Source organism: Bacillus rossius, chromosome 1 (genome assembly GCF_032445375.1).
Source record: "Bacillus rossius redtenbacheri isolate Brsri chromosome 1, Brsri_v3, whole genome shotgun sequence".
NCBI lineage: Eukaryota > Metazoa > Arthropoda > Insecta > Phasmatodea > Bacillidae > Bacillus > Bacillus rossius.
Window position 1 is genome coordinate 115,801,541 of NC_086330.1, and position 20,327 is coordinate 115,821,867.

Consider the following 20,327-nt stretch of genomic DNA (forward strand, 5'->3'; position numbering starts at 1 on the left):
CACATCAGACAACTTTGTATTTCTGTTAATTAAATAAGTAAGCGGTAACATCCGAATGAATATTAGATTTAAACTTTAAAATTCATTGTTTTATATGGAAAAACTACCTACACAAAGCACTCGGAATCTTAAAACATCATGTGGCGTTTATGCGAGAAAATTGTTTTCTCCAAATTTTTATGTCCTAAAATAACGGTGCGACGATTATGCGATAAAACACGGTACTTCTAGGGGTTGGTGTACTTGAACACACCACATAATATGAGCATAGATACACTGGTGCAAATTCATCAAATCCTTACATAAATCCATATCCATATATTTAAAAAAATTTATTAAGTATAGAACACAGTTTTTGTACAAATAGTTTGACTATCAAAGAAATGTGCATAATTACTAAGATAAAATTAAGATATTAATCTATAAATGTCATGTCTTATGAATTGACTATAGATACCTGTTAAATTGAGGTTCTCTTAAGACCAGTATGTTTTAGTCAATATTTTAGTTTTTTTTTTAACTATAACAGTTTTGAACAAATACTGCATCTAATAGTTTTTTTTCTATTTAATGAATGTTGATACATTTGGTTTTGGCAATTTATTTTAGATAATATAATTTCTTGAGTGTGTTTAATTTACTTAAATATTCAGAGGTTTTTACACAATTACTTTTATTAATTTTTACCAAATTTTCATCTTCTAAAGGAAATGGCATACAAAATTTAATTAAAATTATTAAATATTGTATGTAAAGAAAGTTGATATTTTAACCTAAGTATTTTCAACATTTTGCACTAACTGAGTGATCATTCTATGAAAATGAACAGAACTGTCTTCCATTTTTTCTACCAAAGAGTGAAGATAAAAGATAATTTTTATTTTGCTATTATGGGATAAAGAGCAATGCATAATCGTTATCTAACCAATGGTCTATGTATCCTTCTGCCTCTGTTCTTCTATGGTTGGTAGTGTTCGTAGACAAACGTCATATGTTGTAAATGGGTACCACTTTTTATAACTGTCATGTGAGATGTGATTTGCAATCAGAAATTGCATCTGTTTAATGCAGATTGTCAGCACTGAACTTGTACAGCTGATGATGCCTGCTTTGAGAAGGAAGGTTGTTGCGGGAGGGGAGGAAGTGGCTGTAGCTATCAAGTCTGTAACCTTGATTTGGTACAAAGGGCTTGTGGAAGCAGTAGGTGTTGGCAGGAAGTGCTTCTGCGTCTGGGGGAAGGTAGCTGGGTGTGATCTGATCCCTCATTTGTAAAAAAAAAGAACATAAGCATTTGCTCTACATTGCACTGATTGCTAGAGCTTGTGTACAAGTTGTCTCGCCGGCCAGCTACAGTTGTTCAGTCCTTACACTGTCAAACAGTGTATCTCTGTATAAGCTCCCCAAACTCTCAAATATTATAGTATTTAAAAATAATGGGGGGAAAAACCTTTATTTTAAGTTATATTGTTTTTTTTATGTGTTTCTCTTCAGTTATTAAGTTTTAAAAAATTACTGAATGGTAGAGAGGGAGGTTCATTGATTTTTCAGGAAAAAATAATATGTTTCCAGAAATTTTCTGGTGAGAAATTACTATTCCTGTTTCTTGAATTTATTGCGTTATCATACATGTGATTGTGCCAAAATTGTTTTAAACTATTAACAGTGATGTAAAAACATGCAGTAAATGAGCTCTTTATTTAGCATTTGTAACAACACAAATAATCAAGTTATTTCACTCTTGTCATGAAACTGTAGTGAACAAATCTTATCCACTGTCGACAGTGTGACTAATTTACATGTTAAAAGTGTAAGAATCTATTACTTGTTTGTTGTATATCCTTTATGTTATTGGGGGGGGGGGGGGGGGGGGGGGGGAATTGTCTATGGCCGTAGACATTAACAAAAAATATGGTACTGTTGTGCAATGGACAAAATGTTAGTTGAAACATTGTTCAGATTCAATCAATTTACCACCATGTTCACACAGTAGTAGCTTACTTGCTTCGTTTATCTATGACACTTAAAACGTTGTGACTCACGACTCAAAATCAATGTTAACATTTTTGAACATGAATAAAAGTGTTATATTCTAGAATAAATTTGCTGTAGACCTGTTTATAATAATGCTGAATGGGCACGTGATTCACAAATAACTAATGTGTGTAAATAATTGGAGTTAAGGGCAAAATACTAATTATGTCATTTCACAAACTGATATTAGATTTTGGTTTTGGTTTTGTGGTTATTGTAAAAGTAAATGCATGTGTAGAATTATTGGGTATTTTGCAGTTCATAAGATAACCTGCCTTTGATGAATTATATAATAATCACTATATTTGTATGCAAAAAATATAAATGACAAATTTTTCTTTTTAAATAGATTACCTATTTCTCTTAATTATTGTTTAATATGTTAGTTATCATTACTAGGCAAGGCTTGAGTTGGTTATTTTCATAGACTGTTTGCATTTAAATCAATTTGACTGCCATGGCAATTGTATTTCAGAGGAGAGATAAAGGAGAAGGAGAAGTCCAGTGAAGAGAAAGAGCCTCAGCAAGCTGAGAATGAAGGAGAGGGAGAAGATGAGGAGGAGGTAGAGGATTATTTAGATGAAGAGGAAGAGGAAGAGGAGGTAGAAGATATAGATGATGAGGAAGAAGAAGATGATGAGGATGGAGTAAATGAAACTGCATAAGTTATTCAGCAGAATGTGTAAAGTGAGTGATATTACTAATGCTACTATGACTTGTTTGTATTTAACATTTTCTTGGTGATACTATTATTGTGGCAGATGGTAAGCACTTTGATCTATATTTCATAATACTTTGAGCCTTAACTGTGCGAATTGTGTAACATTTCCTAAATTAAGTTAGTTTATTATACAAATGATACATTTACAATCCTTTTGCATGAGTAGAAATTAAATATGATTTTTTTTTACTTTATAGGTTGGAAAATTCTGAATAAAATAATTAGATATCTTAGCATTGTTTAAGTTAGCATTGCTGCTCGCAAAAAAAATTTTTCTCTTTTTCTTTATGACATTTATTCATCCTACGGAGAGCATCTCTTGTACCAAATTTAAGATTATTTAGGCATTTAATTTTTAGATAAATGGCTATCAAAATTGATATTTTTCAATCTTGGATCCTACAAGAGACAAGATATGTCGATAAAATTTGGTATAACTGAAGTATCTAATCTATTGTAGTAATTAGTTGGTATTGCTCATAAATTGATACGAAAAAAGTGTGCAGGCATGTAATTATATCATTTTTCGTTAGATTGTAAAAACTCCATGGTTAAATCTATATCAAAATGTTGGATTGTAATAAAATTGAAGCAGATTTGTAGTATCCAAGCAGTGCGTGTATTTTTTGCGCCTGGCATTCTGAGAATATATCGGACGCAGCCCGCAGCACTGAAGGTGCCACAGTGTCTGGTGTTATTGCGTCTGCAGCCAGTGCGGCTCGACACGGCCCGGTCTCCTGGGTCGCGCTGTTGTCACACTGCCGGCTAGCTGTGTGAGCCCAGCTTGTTGCCCCCACATTCCAGGGTAGTATCGCTGACCCACGTATTCCTCGTGGTTTACAGGTTCTTGAACCACTGTACATGTTCGAAGTACAATGTGACAGCATGAAAAGACAATTCAAAATTAGGAAACGGTGCAATATCTAAAAAAGTTATTTATTTTCTATCAAATGTAAGTATTAAGAGGGTGTATCCCATTTCAAGTCATAATTTTAAAGGAATGTTAACAAAGCTTTTAAACTTGTAGATTTTTAATGGCTTAACTTTCACAAACTGAAAAGTAAATATATTGCATAATGTTTGCATAGTTAATTGCCAAAGTAACATGGTTTAAGATTTTGGGTAGTAAAAATAATTATGAAACGTATTACTGAACTGAAACTTTTTATGCATAAAGGCAATGCCACTACTGATTACTTAATTGGGGCTGTATGGTTTTAGTTAGAGCTGGGCGGGATCCGGATTTTTCGGGAAATTTCGGGAATGAATTTTTCCCAAAATAATTCGGGAAAGTAATATTTCCCGAAACTGTATATTGATAATTTTTCCGATAAAATCACTGCGTAACCTATCTTTAGGTGTCTTCGTAACAGAACATACCAGTTTTTTGTGATTACAGTAGAACATCATTTTTACGTACCCAAGATATACGAATTTGCGTAATTAACGTATTTTTTTTTACTTGCACTGTCATTTTCCCTATAGTTTTAATGCGTTGTTTTCCCATTTTATGCTAAGCATTTCCTGCAATTAACGTTGCATTAGCGCTCCATTTTATAGCAAACCGTGAGACAAGTTTAGACGGAATTAAAAGTAAAGCGAATCGTGTAAACTTTATTTAGTTTACGTTACTACAGGTGTGACTCTTACATTAATATATTGCAACCATTGTATGATGCTACAACCCAACTTTGTGGTGATAGTTCACCATCAGCATCAATGGTCATTCCGGTCATTTTTTCTCTAAAAATATATCTGAAGGCCTACATCAACACCAATGCAAAACAGGGACGGGAGTTTGCAATTGAGGTACTTCTGGCTCTCCAAGCACGATTTCCATGCTACGATCGAAAATATCCATACTATACTGCAATGTTAGTAGACCCGAGGTTTAAGGCTGTTGTAATTCCAACAGAAGAAAAACTTTTGGCACGTAACCACCTGGATAAAAAAGTAAAAGAAATCACACAGGCAACGGCACAACCAGGTATTGTTTAATTTATTTGTAGGTCTAGTAATTTTATTTATACAAAAGCCACTATAGCATTGTGTAAGTATGTGGTGTTTCTTTTTCTTTCAGTAATAGCTACAGGTACCAGTGAGTTGGCACAGAGTTCTACTTCTCTCTGGAGTGTTTTTGACGAACTTGCTAAGAGCGAATCATGTAACCAGATCATGTCATCAGAAACTAATTGCTATTTCAGTATGCATGTTACAAAGAAGTGATGATCCCCTAAAGTGGTGGAGAGAAAAAGGAAAAGATGCGTTCCCTAATGTGTGTAAAGTTGCAATGCAGTATTTAGGCATCCCTGCAACAGAAACGCAAGTGAACGTGTGTTTTTTTCTGCTGGGAACATTTTATCCCTCAAGCGTATGTCCGTTTCCTCAGAACATATAGAGGAACTGGTGCTCATTCACGTAAATGGAGGCATTTAATAGTATTGTTTATTTTTCATTATTTTAATTATAATACTATGGCTTTTAAAAGTTTAAATGATATGGTTTTGATAGCCCATTTTTGAAATAAATAATTTTGCTTGGATACATATTGCAATTTTAAATAATTCCCGTTCCCGCCCCATTTCCCAAGGGAAATCATAGCTTCCTGCCCAAATTTTTCCCGAACCAAAATTACCTATCCCGTACAGCCCTAGTTTTAATTTCTTTCATAACCATATAGTTTATTTCATTTAGCTGTCAAAATTCTCAAAAATTAAAGAATTTTGAAAGACTGAAAATAGTTCAATTATAAAAAAATTTCTCAACTAAATTAAAACCATATCATGAAGTAGCCAGTATCATTACATTTAAACTTTAAAAAGGTTAAGTTCAGTAATCAATTTTAATTCTACTTATTTTTACTGACCAAAATCGTTAAAAATGTACTATTGGGAGCTAATTATGTAAAAAAAATTACTTGAGACAGTTATTTTTCACTTTGTAAATATACACACACTAAAAATTCTGAAGTTTGACAAATTTTAACGTAAATCTCTAATTATGACCTGAAAAGTGACTCATCCACTTAACAGTGCTTTGCTGTCGTTCAAATGCTTGCCTTTGCATGTAAAAAAATATTTCTGATCTGCTATGATTTATATATTTAGGCCAAACAAATGAAATTTTATTCATTACTAGCTGCCCCGACAGACTTTGTTCTGTCAAAAGTCATTGGCCTGTTACAGTTCAATAGAAAAAATAAATATAACTAGGGACCCTGAAAAATGGTAAATAAAAACTACCAATAGCGGTGCAAAAAAACTAGCCAGAGCAGTGTAATAAAACCAGTGGAAGCGGTGTAAAAAGTCAAAATTTTAATAAAGCTGTAAATAAAATTTGTTTCACTTAACACGTAGTACATTTATGGAGGGGGGGAAAAGAATACCGGAACAGTGAAAATAACTTAACTGTTAAATTTGAACTTTCATTATGAGATAATATTGAAAACATCTTGCTATTTTAAACACTGGAACATTTACACATTTAAAATTGTAATATTAATATAAACCCTTGTTGGGAAGTTGCAAAATTTGCACATCATTATTTTTTTCTTTGCATCAAATACATAAAATCTGTCAGTTGCAAATTCCTGCTGACGGTTGTGAATTAATACAATTTGCGGCATGATTTAAACGCTTGTAAAACGTTTAGATATGGCGAATTGCAATTGTATACATAACTGTTGTTTAAATTACATGCTTCATTTGAGGGAAAAATACTAGATAAATTACTGTTTCAGATAAATGTATGAACATATAAATTCAAGAGTAAGACTTAAAACCACTTTTACATTTAAAAAAATATATATAAAAAGTGCGTATTCAACTATAAGCAACTTCAAAACAAACAAGCCCAGAGTTTCTGAGCCAAAGATGATAAATCTGTTTCTCCGAACGTCTCAGACAAGACGAGATAAATTGTGTAAGTTTTGTTCACAATACATCAAGGACGTCATTTTGTATGGAAGGATGCCATGTTGGTAAAATATGTTATTTTTGTAAATTACCGTAATTCGGTATTGACTTCAGATATATTGTGAATGTTCTAGAAAATAAAGATTTTTTTGCTGTACAAATGGGTTTTGAAAGAAAAAAGTAAATTTCACAGCGAAAAATTAATAAAATTCAACATGGCGTCGCTATGATAAAGTGTTTATGTACTTTCTTGTCTATGGCTTGCTACGGCCATTAGGAAACCCGTTGGCTAACAAATGGAAACAAAACAGTTGTGTTATTGTTAGGTTAATAAACGTAATAAACCTGTTTCTTGAACCAGAGGGCATTAAAATATTAAGTTATTTATATTATCAAATTATAAAGTGAAAAAATGATTTGCCTAGGCGTCATTCTGTAAAATATTTTCGTGTAGTGTGGAGTTTTATCTTTGACTTGTAAACATATTCTTGCGCAAATCTTAAAAATAGTGATTTTAAATGGGCTTTTTCGGTTGAAATTTTGTGAAAGAGAGGAATTTAGCCCCATTTCGCGCAAAACGAGAAAACTGGCAAATTTCGTGAAATTTTGCAGTATTTCGCGACGCATAAACGGTTTGCAACACCATAAAAATAACATAAATTGTTGGTATGTAGACCCTATATGCTTGTATAAAAATTTCGTGAATCAACCATTCGCAAAATAAAAGGGTCCCTAAATATAACGTATTTCAGAGTGATCACTTTATTTATTGATTTAATGTCTCAATAATTAATGATTACTTACAAAATTAAGTTTTCTGTTTCGTACACTGCAAGACTTTAGTAATAATGTAATGATATTTTCATTTTAATGCTTTATGGTACACAATATATTTTGTTTGATTACCTGGCACGTAAATAAATAAAGCTGAAGGTTTTCCAGCGCAGAAGCAGGCAACATAACACTGTCCATGAGAGAAGCATGGGTTTTCAAGATTAACGCCGCAAAGACTCAACGACTGATCCTGGGATATATTTATGGTTTTAGCGAAAGCAAGCTGCACTGGAAATTGCAGTCGTTTAAATTCAAATGGTATGTCAGTTAGTACCATTGTGATGCGAGGTATCATCACATCATCTCCCGTATATTTTCCCTTTAGAGTGGTTGCTTCGATCAAATTGTTCAGTAGTTTTTTCACCGCTAGCTGTGTGCCATTACAAAGATGTGGTTTGTTGATATTTCGCAACATTATGATCACCGATCCTACTTTTAATTAAGATAAGGCAGCAATCCTGGCAAATCCAGTGAGTTCAAAAATTCTGGTGGATAGTTGATATCATCTTGGTTAGTTGCACAATCGACTGATTTGTATGTCCTTAATTCACCGGCAATTTCTTTTTTAATTTTGAAATTTATTTTATTTACATCTGTGTTTTTGGTAGCTAATATAGCTCGTTCGCTCAACCAAAAATGATCTCTGTAATTTTGAGCAGCATTTGGGAATACCTTTTGAAAGAGTTCGGTTTTTGATTCAGTAAACTGACAAAAATTGAAAGGAAATTAATGCAGCCAGTCAAAACGTCTACAGGAATTTTGCCATTACCAATATCAATGAGTTGTTTTGAAAAAAATTTTCTCCATATTGATCATTTTGCAATTCGACATGCATATTCTTGCTTAAATTTGGTATCTTATTGTTTTTCCACAAAATGGAATAAAAACAATTATTTTACGCAGGATAGTATTTCTTTTACTCGATCTCTCTTCAAAATGTTAACAAAAACTAAATAGAAACATATTTTTAACGCATATAAAAATACATAAAAAATATTTAGTTTGTCATTTTGCCATCATTTTTGCTATAAAAATTAAAAAATTTTGTAAGATAAAGATTCTAAGAAGAAAAATATCACAGCAACAATTCAGTGACATCATCAGTACTATAAGTTATAGTCTATAACAAAGAAAAAAATTATTTTTTATCCACTGAACCACCGGCACACTAACTCAAGTAGTTGACAGTTTCCTCAACAGATCGCAGGCTATTACAGACGAAAATAACCAAGCCGGGAATAAAATCGATTTCGCACTAAATTGAGAGTTGCAAATCGACATTTGTCGATCACAGCACTTTAAACTAAGAGGATAGCAATCGACTACAGTCGATTGCAGCACTGAAAGAGTTAATGAAATAAAAAGATTTTCTTTCTTTTTCATTTGAGAGTTTTTTTATTGTCCAAAAGATGACACAACCGAATCCAATCACTTTCAGTATTTTTCTCATCTGCATTCTAATAAAAACGTAATATATAATTACAATACAATATTCAAATTTAAATAAACAATAGAAACAACTCATAACACATAATATTAGGTAAATATAACTAGCAAAACAAAGTTGAAAGGATGACAGAAGAAACATGATTATTAAATAATTATAAATTCAGAATAAAATATACTGGCAACCTAACCTGTTCTTAGTTACAATTTTATTAGTAGAAAAGGCTTGTATGCTGCAATGCTACAAGTTTTGTGTACATTGTATTGCATTTTAACTTCTTAGCAATCAACAATTCGTTCTGTGGGTTATTTCTTTTGTATTTTTTTTTTGTAGACAATACAAATACAGTCCAAATTTGAATTCAGAAACCTCTTATTTTTTTCACTACTCTTTTGTGTTTTTACTTATACTTATTTTATATTTTGTTATAATTGTATAATATATATATCAATTGATTACTGTTATGTTTTAAGTAAGATTTAAGATGTTAAATGTAACAAATCAAACTATGCACTATGTGTGGCCTAACGGAACTCCTTTGTCGAGGGATTTCCTGCTGGCCTGCACTCAGGGGCTGTAGAACCACCCCGCCTAACGGTCAGAAGGGTTGCCTGACCGTCTTCTAAGTAATTGACAAATTTTTAATCGAATCAAAAAAAAATATGTTACAGTGCACTAATGTAAATTATAAAAAAAATTCAAACATCGCAATAAAACTGACCACAAACACGTAATATGGCTGTGGGGGCGGGGCCTAGGATAGTCGAGGAGTGCTGGTTGGTGGACCGTGTGAGCTCCGGGGGCACCGAACAAGCCTCCTTGAGGGACAATGTGCGAAGAGAGAGAACTGTAGTCTTTATCTAGCCTCGAAGGCAAATTAACAGAGTTCTGGCACCTGAAGCGTAAACGCCGGTTCCAGGAAATTTTATCTGCTAAGGGCACAGTATAGTCGATGATTAAATATAAGCGAGCCAGATATTGAGATACAATAACAAACGTATATAAAACGAGCCATACAGTTAAGTTACAAGAGAGGCCATTTAAATTTAATTTTTTTATTGCATCTGACCTCAAAACCAGTCTTATGTTTACCCAGTACTAGCCGGAGCAAAGGACAGACCGAGTTCGTCGTAGGGCGGGTTACAGTTTAGAGTGATGCAAGAAAAATTACAGTTACAGACCTGCCAACTCTCACGATTTTGGTGTGAGACTCACGATTTTAAGGTCCATCTCACGCCCTCACGCCAAAATAGTGTTTCCTACGATTTTTCGGGGCCCCAAGATTTTGTTTGTAAAAGTTACAAAACAAGTTTTACGAAAGCTTACAGTAACGAGTTTCCATCAATACTTGAGTCACGTAAAGGAAGCAATTTTGCATTTTGTGGCGTGTGCCGTGCTGATTTTTCTATCTCGCATAGTGGAAGAAAAGACATTGTGAAACATGTCACTACAAAAAAACACAACTAACACGTGAAGTGTATTGCTTCCAATAAAAAAATTAATTTTGCTGTGAACAGTGATAAAATAGTGTTACACGAGCAGAATGTTATTTTACATCTTTTTTAGTTGCGGCCCTGCATGATCACTACACGACAGTGCTAAATTATGTTCAACTAAATTAAATCTGCAACCTATAATTTGTTGAAATAAATTTTGAAGCAGAGACCATGTAACACATGTACCTACAGGTATGTCACTTAAATTTAAAGATTCTCATTTGTTGTTTTTTATATCTAACCTGTATTTATGGGCCTGAAAGTTTTTATCGAGGACCTCATGATTTTTTAAATTTGAATGTTGGCAGGTCTGCAGTTAAAGTATTCTAATAGTATTTGCCTAAATGTGTGTTTTCTTTTGTAAACAAAAGTTTACAAAAGCATCTGGCTAAATATACAGCATACAAAAATTAAAATGCTGTTAGAAGAATTCCATAGACTGTATTCTCAATATTAGGGATTCAATACCAAAATGCCAGTATATGTATATTATGAGAATGTATAATGTCTTAATTTAAATAACTCAGGTTTTCATTTAGATATGTTTGGCTATTTCCAAAAAAAAAAAAAATTACATGTAATATAACTACAAAACTTTGTAGCAATAGGCAAGGTAAGTAGTCACTAAAAACATCTGTATTAAAAAAAATGTACAAATGTTTGGAAATCCACAGAAAAACTGGGATTCCAAACAAGTTGTTGATCAACAGCATACTTCTTGATGGATTTTTTTTATTCAAATATATACTTATTTTTTTGATCGGTTTTGAATACCATATATGATAATTAACTGTGTGTTCCTTTCCACAGAGTATTTTAATGTTTAAGATACTTTATCATTAAAAATTAGTACGCATTTCGTACTAAATTTGACAAGATATAACGTTCGAGCCATGCACTATTTCTTATGTAGTAATTAAACTGTTACTAATGCAATTTAGATCACGTACAATCTCAAGAGAATAGTTTGCGATATCACTTGAAAATCACGTGTTTGATTTGATTTTACATAACAGTTTTATGGTAACAACTCAGTGCTCATAAATTGAGTCAAAAAGAGGTTTGGGATAGAATACACGACCCATGTCGCATGAGAGTGGCATCTAAGCGACATCATTTATTCAGAATATAATTAAGATTGAACACTATGTATAAGGGTTTATTTTAAAAATCCACTACCTAAATCATTGTTTTCTGTTTAGTAGTTTTTAGATTTCCATTTTCATTTATACTAACTGCATACAAAACAACAAAACACAAAATACGTTATCAGTTATATGTACGTATATAAGATTAGGAATACATGTGAGAAAACAAAATTACCATACAAATTTGTCAATTTTAACTGTGGTAGGCCATAAGCTAAGATACTGTCACCACAATCACTGTGGTATTCGGGTGACTGCATTAGCCTTCCAGCGCCCTTAACTGGGAAATGTAGGGTGACACAAATAGTGTTTGTAAAGTTGTGTATCTAATGAAAGTAAAGTGTGCTTGATATTGTAGTTAAACTGAAAGAAGCAAACTCATAAAATGACTTACATAGAAGGATAATGCCTGGTTTGTTTGATTGAAAATGGAAAGGGGCAGTGGCTTGATGAGAGACAGCATGGTTTCAAGTGGGACTGCTCATGCTAAACACAGCTGGCAGGCTCGTTTGAGATTTGGTGCAGGGGGTTGGTGTGACAGCAGATATATGTATGTTTTTATAGACTTTAAAAAACTTTCAACAATATGCTCGTGTGAAATTAATGAAGGTAGAGGGTGATTTCCTTAAGAACAGGATGCAGATGTACAAGGAGGGAAGTGTGCTCAGCCCACTGCTTCTCGCCATTATGGTGAATGATATAGGGGCGGGCATAAAAGGGTGCATGATACCTTGGTGGATGACTTAGGGGGTTTATGGTGACGCAGAAGAGGGAAGGTTACAGGAGGATTACGATAGACTGGAAGAGTGGTTGGAAAGGGTTGACATGAAAATAAATGTTGGAAAGATACATGTCTTGAAAGTCACGAAAATCATGAAAACAACGAAATTGAAGGGCTGGTCACAAATCATGAAAAAGTCCCAAAATAAACTGTAATTGTGTTGGAGGTCAAGTAACTTTAATTTATATCAGCTATTTGCTAACATTAATTTTGTTTTTGACGGCTCCTTTCATATTGTAGTCTTATATTTAATGTAAATAGTTGCGAGATTGACACCTGAAAATTTTTAGCTTTCTAAGATAAAATTGGCACTTACCTTCAAACATTTTTGGGGTGTTTATTGTGCTGATTATATATAAAAATGGTCCTGTGATATAAAGAAGTTGGTTGGGAGAGACTAAAAGGACAGTAGGCAGATAGGGGGTCTAGTCAACACCACCGAGACTCAAGGCCTTCCCACCCTGTCGCCCGAAGACTGTGACGTCACGGGTAAGAGGCCAAGGGAGGGTTGTTTGGGCAGGCTCAGGAATGTGTAACGGTCAGTGCAGCTACTTGCCTTGACCGTAGCAGGGGTGTTTCCGCGGCGCGTTGTACGTTACTTCTAAATACTTTCGTCGCGAGTGAGCATAATAAATGTGTCATGGTGTACAAGTGTTGTGTTCCACAATGTCGTGGAAATTATGACTGTGGTCCGACAGTTCACGTCTTCAAATTTCCCGACAGTGAAAATAGTAAAAATGTGTGGTTGAATGCAATTCCACGGGAACACTTCATACCCACAAAATATTCCAGGGTAAGTTGTGCATTAACTCTTTACAGTATTTGTTTGCCAATATTGCTAATATTCAGTAAGGGGTTTTGCCATTTGTTGATCCGTAAGTGTTTTAATCAATCTAGTTTGAAATCTATAAAACATACAAAATGCGTAGACAAATGGAATTACGTTAAAATAGTATTCAACAATAAGCTTGATTTTGTACCGTTATCTTCCGCATAGTAAAATTATCCATTAAAACGCACTTAATAAGTAATAATAAATAATATTACGCCATGTCCAAAACTGCATATTTTGTATGAACCGTCATGTGATTCAATTTTCAATAAAATTATTTGAAGACGCAATTAGGGTTGATTATTACACTAGCTTTTACCCGCGGCTTCGCTCGCGTTATGTCCTTAAGTAGATATCAAAGATAATTGCAAAGAAAATAAAATAATATGGTAATTGTTTTTTTTATTGCATGACTGGAATCATCAGTATTTAAAAATTCTAACATTCTATTTAGCTGAAAAAACTGAAAACATGCTTTATTGAAATATGTTTCACTATTACAAAAAAAAATATTTAATCCTAACATATTAAAAAAGTTCAAAGTATTAACGTACAGTAAGTCTTCGGTTTACATCGGGGTTACGTTCCTGAAAACCGCGACGTAAATAGAAACGACGCAAAATGAGCCATGTTTCATGCCACCGGCCGACCACGGCCCAAGGTCGGCTGGAAGCGCTGGCATACAGACGTGACAACGGGCAATTTTATCAGCAAATTACAACCCACAGCGTGGGAAACAAGTCCAACTAGTACTTCTCAGCTTTATAGAATGGTTATTTAACCAGCTGCTTTATTACCTTTATTGATTGAAATATAAAAACAGATATATAGTCGTTTGGAAGACATCTTATGAAGAAAAAATCATAAATTGCAGTGAGCTGATACTGTAGGCCTACTACAAACGCATTTAATCACGATAAAGTTAACAACGGCACGTTTAAAACTCCGGCCAACTCAATGATATCATAGCGACTGAAGTGTAGAGCTGTAGCAAACCGTATGTATTCGTTACTGAGTAACGGGTGCGGCATCTAGTAACGAGTAACGAAACGTTACACACGAATGCATTTCGTTACTCGCATTTTTCGTATGTTTTACGCATGCGCGCGCTTATTCGTTACAAAGAACGATGTTTGTTTATTAAGAAAAGTATAATTTGGAAATTCGTCGTCCAAGTTTTTTACTGTTTATTAAAGGTATTGTGTGTGTAGACAAAGTTTGAGATTGGAACAAAAACAACGTAAGAAAGTATTTTTTACAAATCATATATATGTATGTTTTTGTTTTTTATTATCACGTATTTTCACGTTTTTTGTTCTTATCTTAAAAGAGATATTATAATAAAGCTGCTCTAATGAGATTTTATTGTTTCTTGGTTAACAAAAGCTGTTAATTATCAAATACTTTTAATTGTTTATATTCAATTTATTATTATTTACGCGACGTCATACTGTACGCGTACGAAATACGACTCGATTCGTTGCTGTTACATAACATAGCATGTTATGCGGTATCAGAAGTAACGAGTAACGATACGAAAGTAACGAGTACTATTGTTATAGTAACGAATACATATGGGTACACTTTTTTTAGTTACTTTTACACCTCTACTGAAGTGCCAAGGAGTTGGACGAAAAGGGGTAGGAGAAAATGCTGTGTCGTTGCGGGAAGTAGATAACACTTCTACAAGCGAGATACGTGAGTGACCGAGCGGGCGGGCTGGTAGTATTGCATCACCGCGCGGAGAGCAGCGGAGAGCAGGAAGCGTCCCTCATGATGTATGATAAGATAAGGCGGTGAACGTGTAGCTTACGCTACATAGCATAAATTAACTACCGAAGGAAACAAAGAAATATGTACGGTGTTTTGGTTAAAATAAAGATTTACGGTCATTGTAAACGACGTTATTGTGAATCAGCGAAAACTTAAATTGAAACATGAGTACTCAAACATTAGCGACGTTAATCCGAAACGACGTAAATCGTTACGACGTAAATAGAGGACTTACTGTAGAATAAAAAAAATTAATTAAAATTCTGCCCCAACTGTGTTATCCGAAGCCTCGTTCCATTACATAGTCGAGGAGCATCTAGATTTCATATTGTAGGCCTACATTTAGTTTCATTTGAAGTTTATGTGAGGGTACACTAGAAAGTTCAAGTGAATTTAAAAACTCTGAAGGATATGAAGTGATTTGTTCTGTATCCATGATTGTATCTATTGACAAATACTCTATTTCCATTTGCACCTCTTTAAATATAAGTGTAGATTTTATTAACGATATAAATTTTTTGGCACCAATATTGCTCTTGCGTACAACCACCGATCACTATTCAAATTTTGTTACATGTCCGGGAAAACTTGAGTAATTAGATCCACCTCATTTTCACTAAATTAAAAAACCTTCAGCATCAAGTTCATTTTGAAGCATTTATAAACTTTGTTCATTTACGTATATTTGTAGATGTAGGTATCGAAATGTTTACTGACGATGGCCGAGTTTAATTACACTAAATAAAATTTATATACAACAATTGACCATTTCGATCACTGCCTTAAAAGTACCAAGCATTAAACTATGAATTCGTAGGTTTTCTTATAGTGGTTATGTTTTTGTTCTAATGAAAAAGCTCTCTATTGACAAAAACACTATTGCCCACATGCATAAAATATTTCTGAGTCATATATTAGCATAGATATTTTATATAAGACAGCAGAATCCTTACTTACACAGGCTACACAAATACATTTTGCCATGCCAAATTCATGATTGTATCTTAATATAAGCTATATAATTTGCTATTTTATACGTGTGTTCTATAATTCATGTCAAGTTAAATTACACCCCCTGAAATCGTTATAATTGTAGGAACTGTCAAAAGTATAATATACACCCAGCATATAAATTAAACATGTGCTTTGAGAAACATTTAAGTTACTTTTAATTTGTTTGTTCTCACTTCCCTTGATACATGTATATTATTTGTATCGGTTTAGTGTTTACAGATGTGGCTTTTATCAAAAAATAAAGCACTAAATTTTTTGCTCCGGTGTGTGTGTCAAGAAAACTATTTAATTATTCATATAAAATTTTTTTAAATGTTTATAAATACAACTTTGTACGGAATATACCTTGACAACTACTGCAATGTGTATAATAATCTATAATATCCTCTGCTGATTTAAGTGAATGTAGTTACATTTCGTTAGCAACTATCATAACAGTCGTGCTTAATAAAATTTTGTTAAAAGTAATATAAGAGTAGCGGTGGAACGCAAGGGCAGGAGAAACGCGTTCACGTGAAGAAAGCAAAGTCCGCGCGCCACAAGCCAACCGCCTCCTACCTGTGACGTCACGGACAGGTTGTAAGGCCTTGAGTCTCGGTGGTGTTGGTCTAGTCAGGGTGTATCAAGTATTGAGTGGGTGGGAGATGGGGGAGAGCTGGGGCAACCAGTTTCAAAGGGGAAGCCTAGAAGTAGTAGAGAGAACTCTAGAAAAGTCAGGGGAGGAGAACAGAAAGAGGAAGAGAAGATGGGGAATGAAATATCTTGAATACGAGTGTGTGATGGCAAGGAGTGTGGCCTGGTTCAGAATAGTGAGAGAGGTAGGATGAATGCTTGCCACCGGGCTTATGTCGAATTACAGCAGTCATCTACAGTAAAATATCGTTATGACAAAAGTCTTATAAAGCAAGAGATTTTGTTCTTAATACTGAAATATCCCAACCTACATTGTTCATACATCTTCACAATCTTCCCCTGTTCTTTCAGTATTGTAGAGAGTGCCAAACCAAACTGCTTGCCACGTGTGATTTTCTGTGCCTTTGTTTACTTCCTTCAAGATTTCCATTTTTTCTTTTAAAAATACTGTTTCCATTTTGTTTTATCATCCATGATGATAAAAATTAAACTGAAACTTGGTTAGAAAAATAATAGATGCATAAATAAATACAGCATGTCACTGAAGGCAACAAAATTTAAACAATCAATCATGGAAACCGAACAGACCAAAGACTGAACGATATGTGCAGAAGATGGAAACTATTGAGTCGCTGATATTGCCAGTTTTAGCGGCATCTATTTTTCCAGTGAGTTAACTTTGTGTAAGTTTTTCATAAATGTTGCAGCTAAAGGAAAAGCTGTTGGCCATATCTCGCCACAAATAAAATAAGTGAAGTGCGCACATCTAAACATACAGTTCATACTACTAGTAGTGTATTTTTTAAGTCTATGGCCGTGAGTAAAAGCAGTTGGCCATATCTTGGGTAGAAAAGAAAAAAAAGAAAACAAATGCACATCAAACTTTGCAATGCCGTTTTCAATGTAAATAAACAAGATAAAGCGGTTGAATGCTTAATTCATTGAAATTATGCCAAAAGAACGACAGTAAGTAATAAATAAATTGATTATTACCTTCTAATTCTTATAATTACAACCATGAAGAATAGTATATACACTGTATTATATAAACCGTTGTAGTCAACCACTGCTGAACTCACATTTTGAAATCTCTAACCTCAATGCTAAGTAATATGCCTTCTGCATTATAGGTCCAGAAATTGGAAAATTTTCTGTACATATTTAATGTTTTGTACCTTGCATTTTTATATATATTCTTTCTATATACCCACAAGAACTTTCAAAGGTTGATATATATATTTTTTTTTCTAATATTGACAAGGACGATTGCAGGATGTTAAATCTCTAGCGATTACATTTTTTTTTTCTCGTTGCCAATTTCTTTGATAATTTTAGTTTTAACTTGCAATGTAATATTGTTACGTTTGTGTTTTGCAGTCATTTTACAACACACACTCAAAATTCAGGTTATGGCACACATGCAAAGAATAGAAAATACCCTAACTTATTACCATAGATTATATAAACAGCAACTTGAGGGGTCAAAACTACTTTGTATTTCACATTAACCATGTTTCGAATTAAAAGTACTGAATAACATAGGAAAGTATACTTTATTTACTGGAACTGTGAAAGTACTTCATATAAATGGGAATTTCGTATTAACCGGATTCGTATTAATGAGGTTTGCTGTAGTCAAAACTACAGTATTGGGATATATATATATATATGTGAATAATTTTACTGTTGCAGTGTGTTCATGAGTGAAGCATTTTAATTAATATGCTTGAAATTTTTTTTTGTTACAGTCTTTGTGGATAAAGTGACCATTAAACCTGCTGGAGGTGTTCAGCACCAGTGACTGCTGGTTAAAGTGTGCACCTGAGAGGGTGAAAGTGATGTATAAAAACTAAAATACAAATACTTATGCTTAGTTTATGAACTCTACCAGTAAAGGTTTTATGAGTATTAAGTAACGTGAGAAAGTTTAGCTTACTGTTTACCTTTACGGTATAGTGATGTTTTAATTGTCAGAAACATTTCCACACACTAAGAGTAAAATGTGATTATTAATTTCCTCCCCAGTTGCATTTCAAAATTGTTTATTAAGTTTGTTAATATTAATTACTCTTCATTTGGGTCATGATTATGTGTTTTTCCATTGAATAGTTTGCACCTTTATTTTGATCCATTTGTTGTCTTAGTTATGCAGTAATGATTTTCATAATCTCATTGTATTATGTGTTCAATTATTTTTATAATGTGTGTACTTTTACTTGATTGAAATGAAGTACTTTATGTATTAAAAATAATAAATTTAAAAATTTTATATCTTTTATTGGTTTCCTCACTTCCTCTAACTTTTATAATTTTTTTGTTTTTCTTACCCACACACACACCTCTCCATTCTTCATTTATGTTATTTTGTTTTGGTTGCTTGTGATTGTATTGTAAACAAAACTTGAACACCACTGCAGTTGTACATTAGGAATATGTGGCTAAATGAGTCTAAGTTTAGTTTCTCTACTCATTCACTGAGTGTGTCAGTAATTTGAACATTTAGGTAGGTATGTAAGAAATTGAGAATTTATGTGGTTGACACTAGTGCTGCATGTATAGTGTGTTAATATATAGTGTATGCAAACATATAGTAATAAAGAAATACTTTGAAGAGGCTAGCAAAATTGAGTAAGGAAACAGATAATTTTTATCTTGTAAAAGGGAATGCTTTAAAGTGATGCAGAATTAGTATTCCTTTTTTATAACTATACAGTTAAACCTCCTTAAGAAAATGTTGGGAAAACCAAACAAAATGTGCTTAAGCAGGAAAACTTAGTAAAAGGGTAAATAAAAGAAAGATTGATTTTGTGTTGGATTAGTTATGTTGTTAAAAAAATATGTACTGCAACAAATTCTACAAAGAATTGCAGTTCTTTACAGCTTATTTCTTGTGAAAAATAAATTTAGTGATTTTTTTCTTTGAGTTTTTTTCACACAAATTTAAGGTGAACTTAAGTAGCTCCCACAGGTTCCTCGTGACTCAAGAACTTAAAGGTGTTCCTCCTAGAAAGAGGTTGAAACTGTCCCAAGAACCTGCATGGCTTTGCAGCATGTTGGGATAGGCTTGCATTCATCTGCAGCAGATTCATCCTCTTCCTTTTGTGCATTGTCTGACAATTCCAGCACAAGTTCATCTAGATTTTGCTCTCTACATGGTGATGGGACATGATCTGCTGTGACAAATGCATCAAAACTGGTGGTGATGGCAAGTTTGTCCTGAAGTCTTGACCATGTAGCTATAAACCCAGTCTTCTTGAAACATTTGGCAAATGTTGCTAAGGTCATTCAGATGACATCAAGCAGAGACAACTATGTACTATGCTGGCTTGTTTTTCAAGTCTTTGCAGCAACCTCAAAACAAAAATCCTACAGAACTTCTGCTTTCATATTGATGCCTTGGTCCATTGGTTTGCAATACTGCTGCTGTTCTCATCCTTTGGATCTGCTGAACACTGGTCAATGAACAGAATTTTTCTGTCTGTCATTCTCATATCTGGGAAAAACCCAAAACTCGACAAATCTCTCACCAGTCAACCATTCATCCTTGTTATTGCATTAAGTACATGGCAGGGACTTAGTTTCTGAAAATCTGAGTTACTTTGGTTTGCCCACAAGAGGCAATTGTTCGGTACCATCCATGTTAGTGTCAACAAGAACAGTAATTCGCTCCTTGCTTCATCTTCATTGAAGATCTGTGGTTTAT

The 20,327-nt window shown here is 33.6% G+C and overlaps 1 protein-coding gene across 2 annotated transcripts in view; it reads left to right on the plus strand.

Annotated features, from left to right (window-relative positions):
• LOC134542734 (glutamic acid-rich protein-like) overlaps positions 1-18,888 on the plus strand; it is a 188,536-nt gene extending 169,648 nt beyond the window's left edge. For both annotated transcript variants that reach the window (XM_063387238.1, XM_063387232.1), the window contains exons 6-7: positions 2,507-2,718; positions 18,373-18,888. In XM_063387238.1, coding sequence (XP_063243308.1) covers positions 2,507-2,696 — 190 coding nt within the window. In that variant the 3' untranslated portion in view covers positions 2,697-2,718; positions 18,373-18,888. The remainder of the gene's footprint in view (positions 1-2,506; positions 2,719-18,372) is intronic.
• Positions 18,889-20,327: the final 1,439 nt, after the last annotated feature.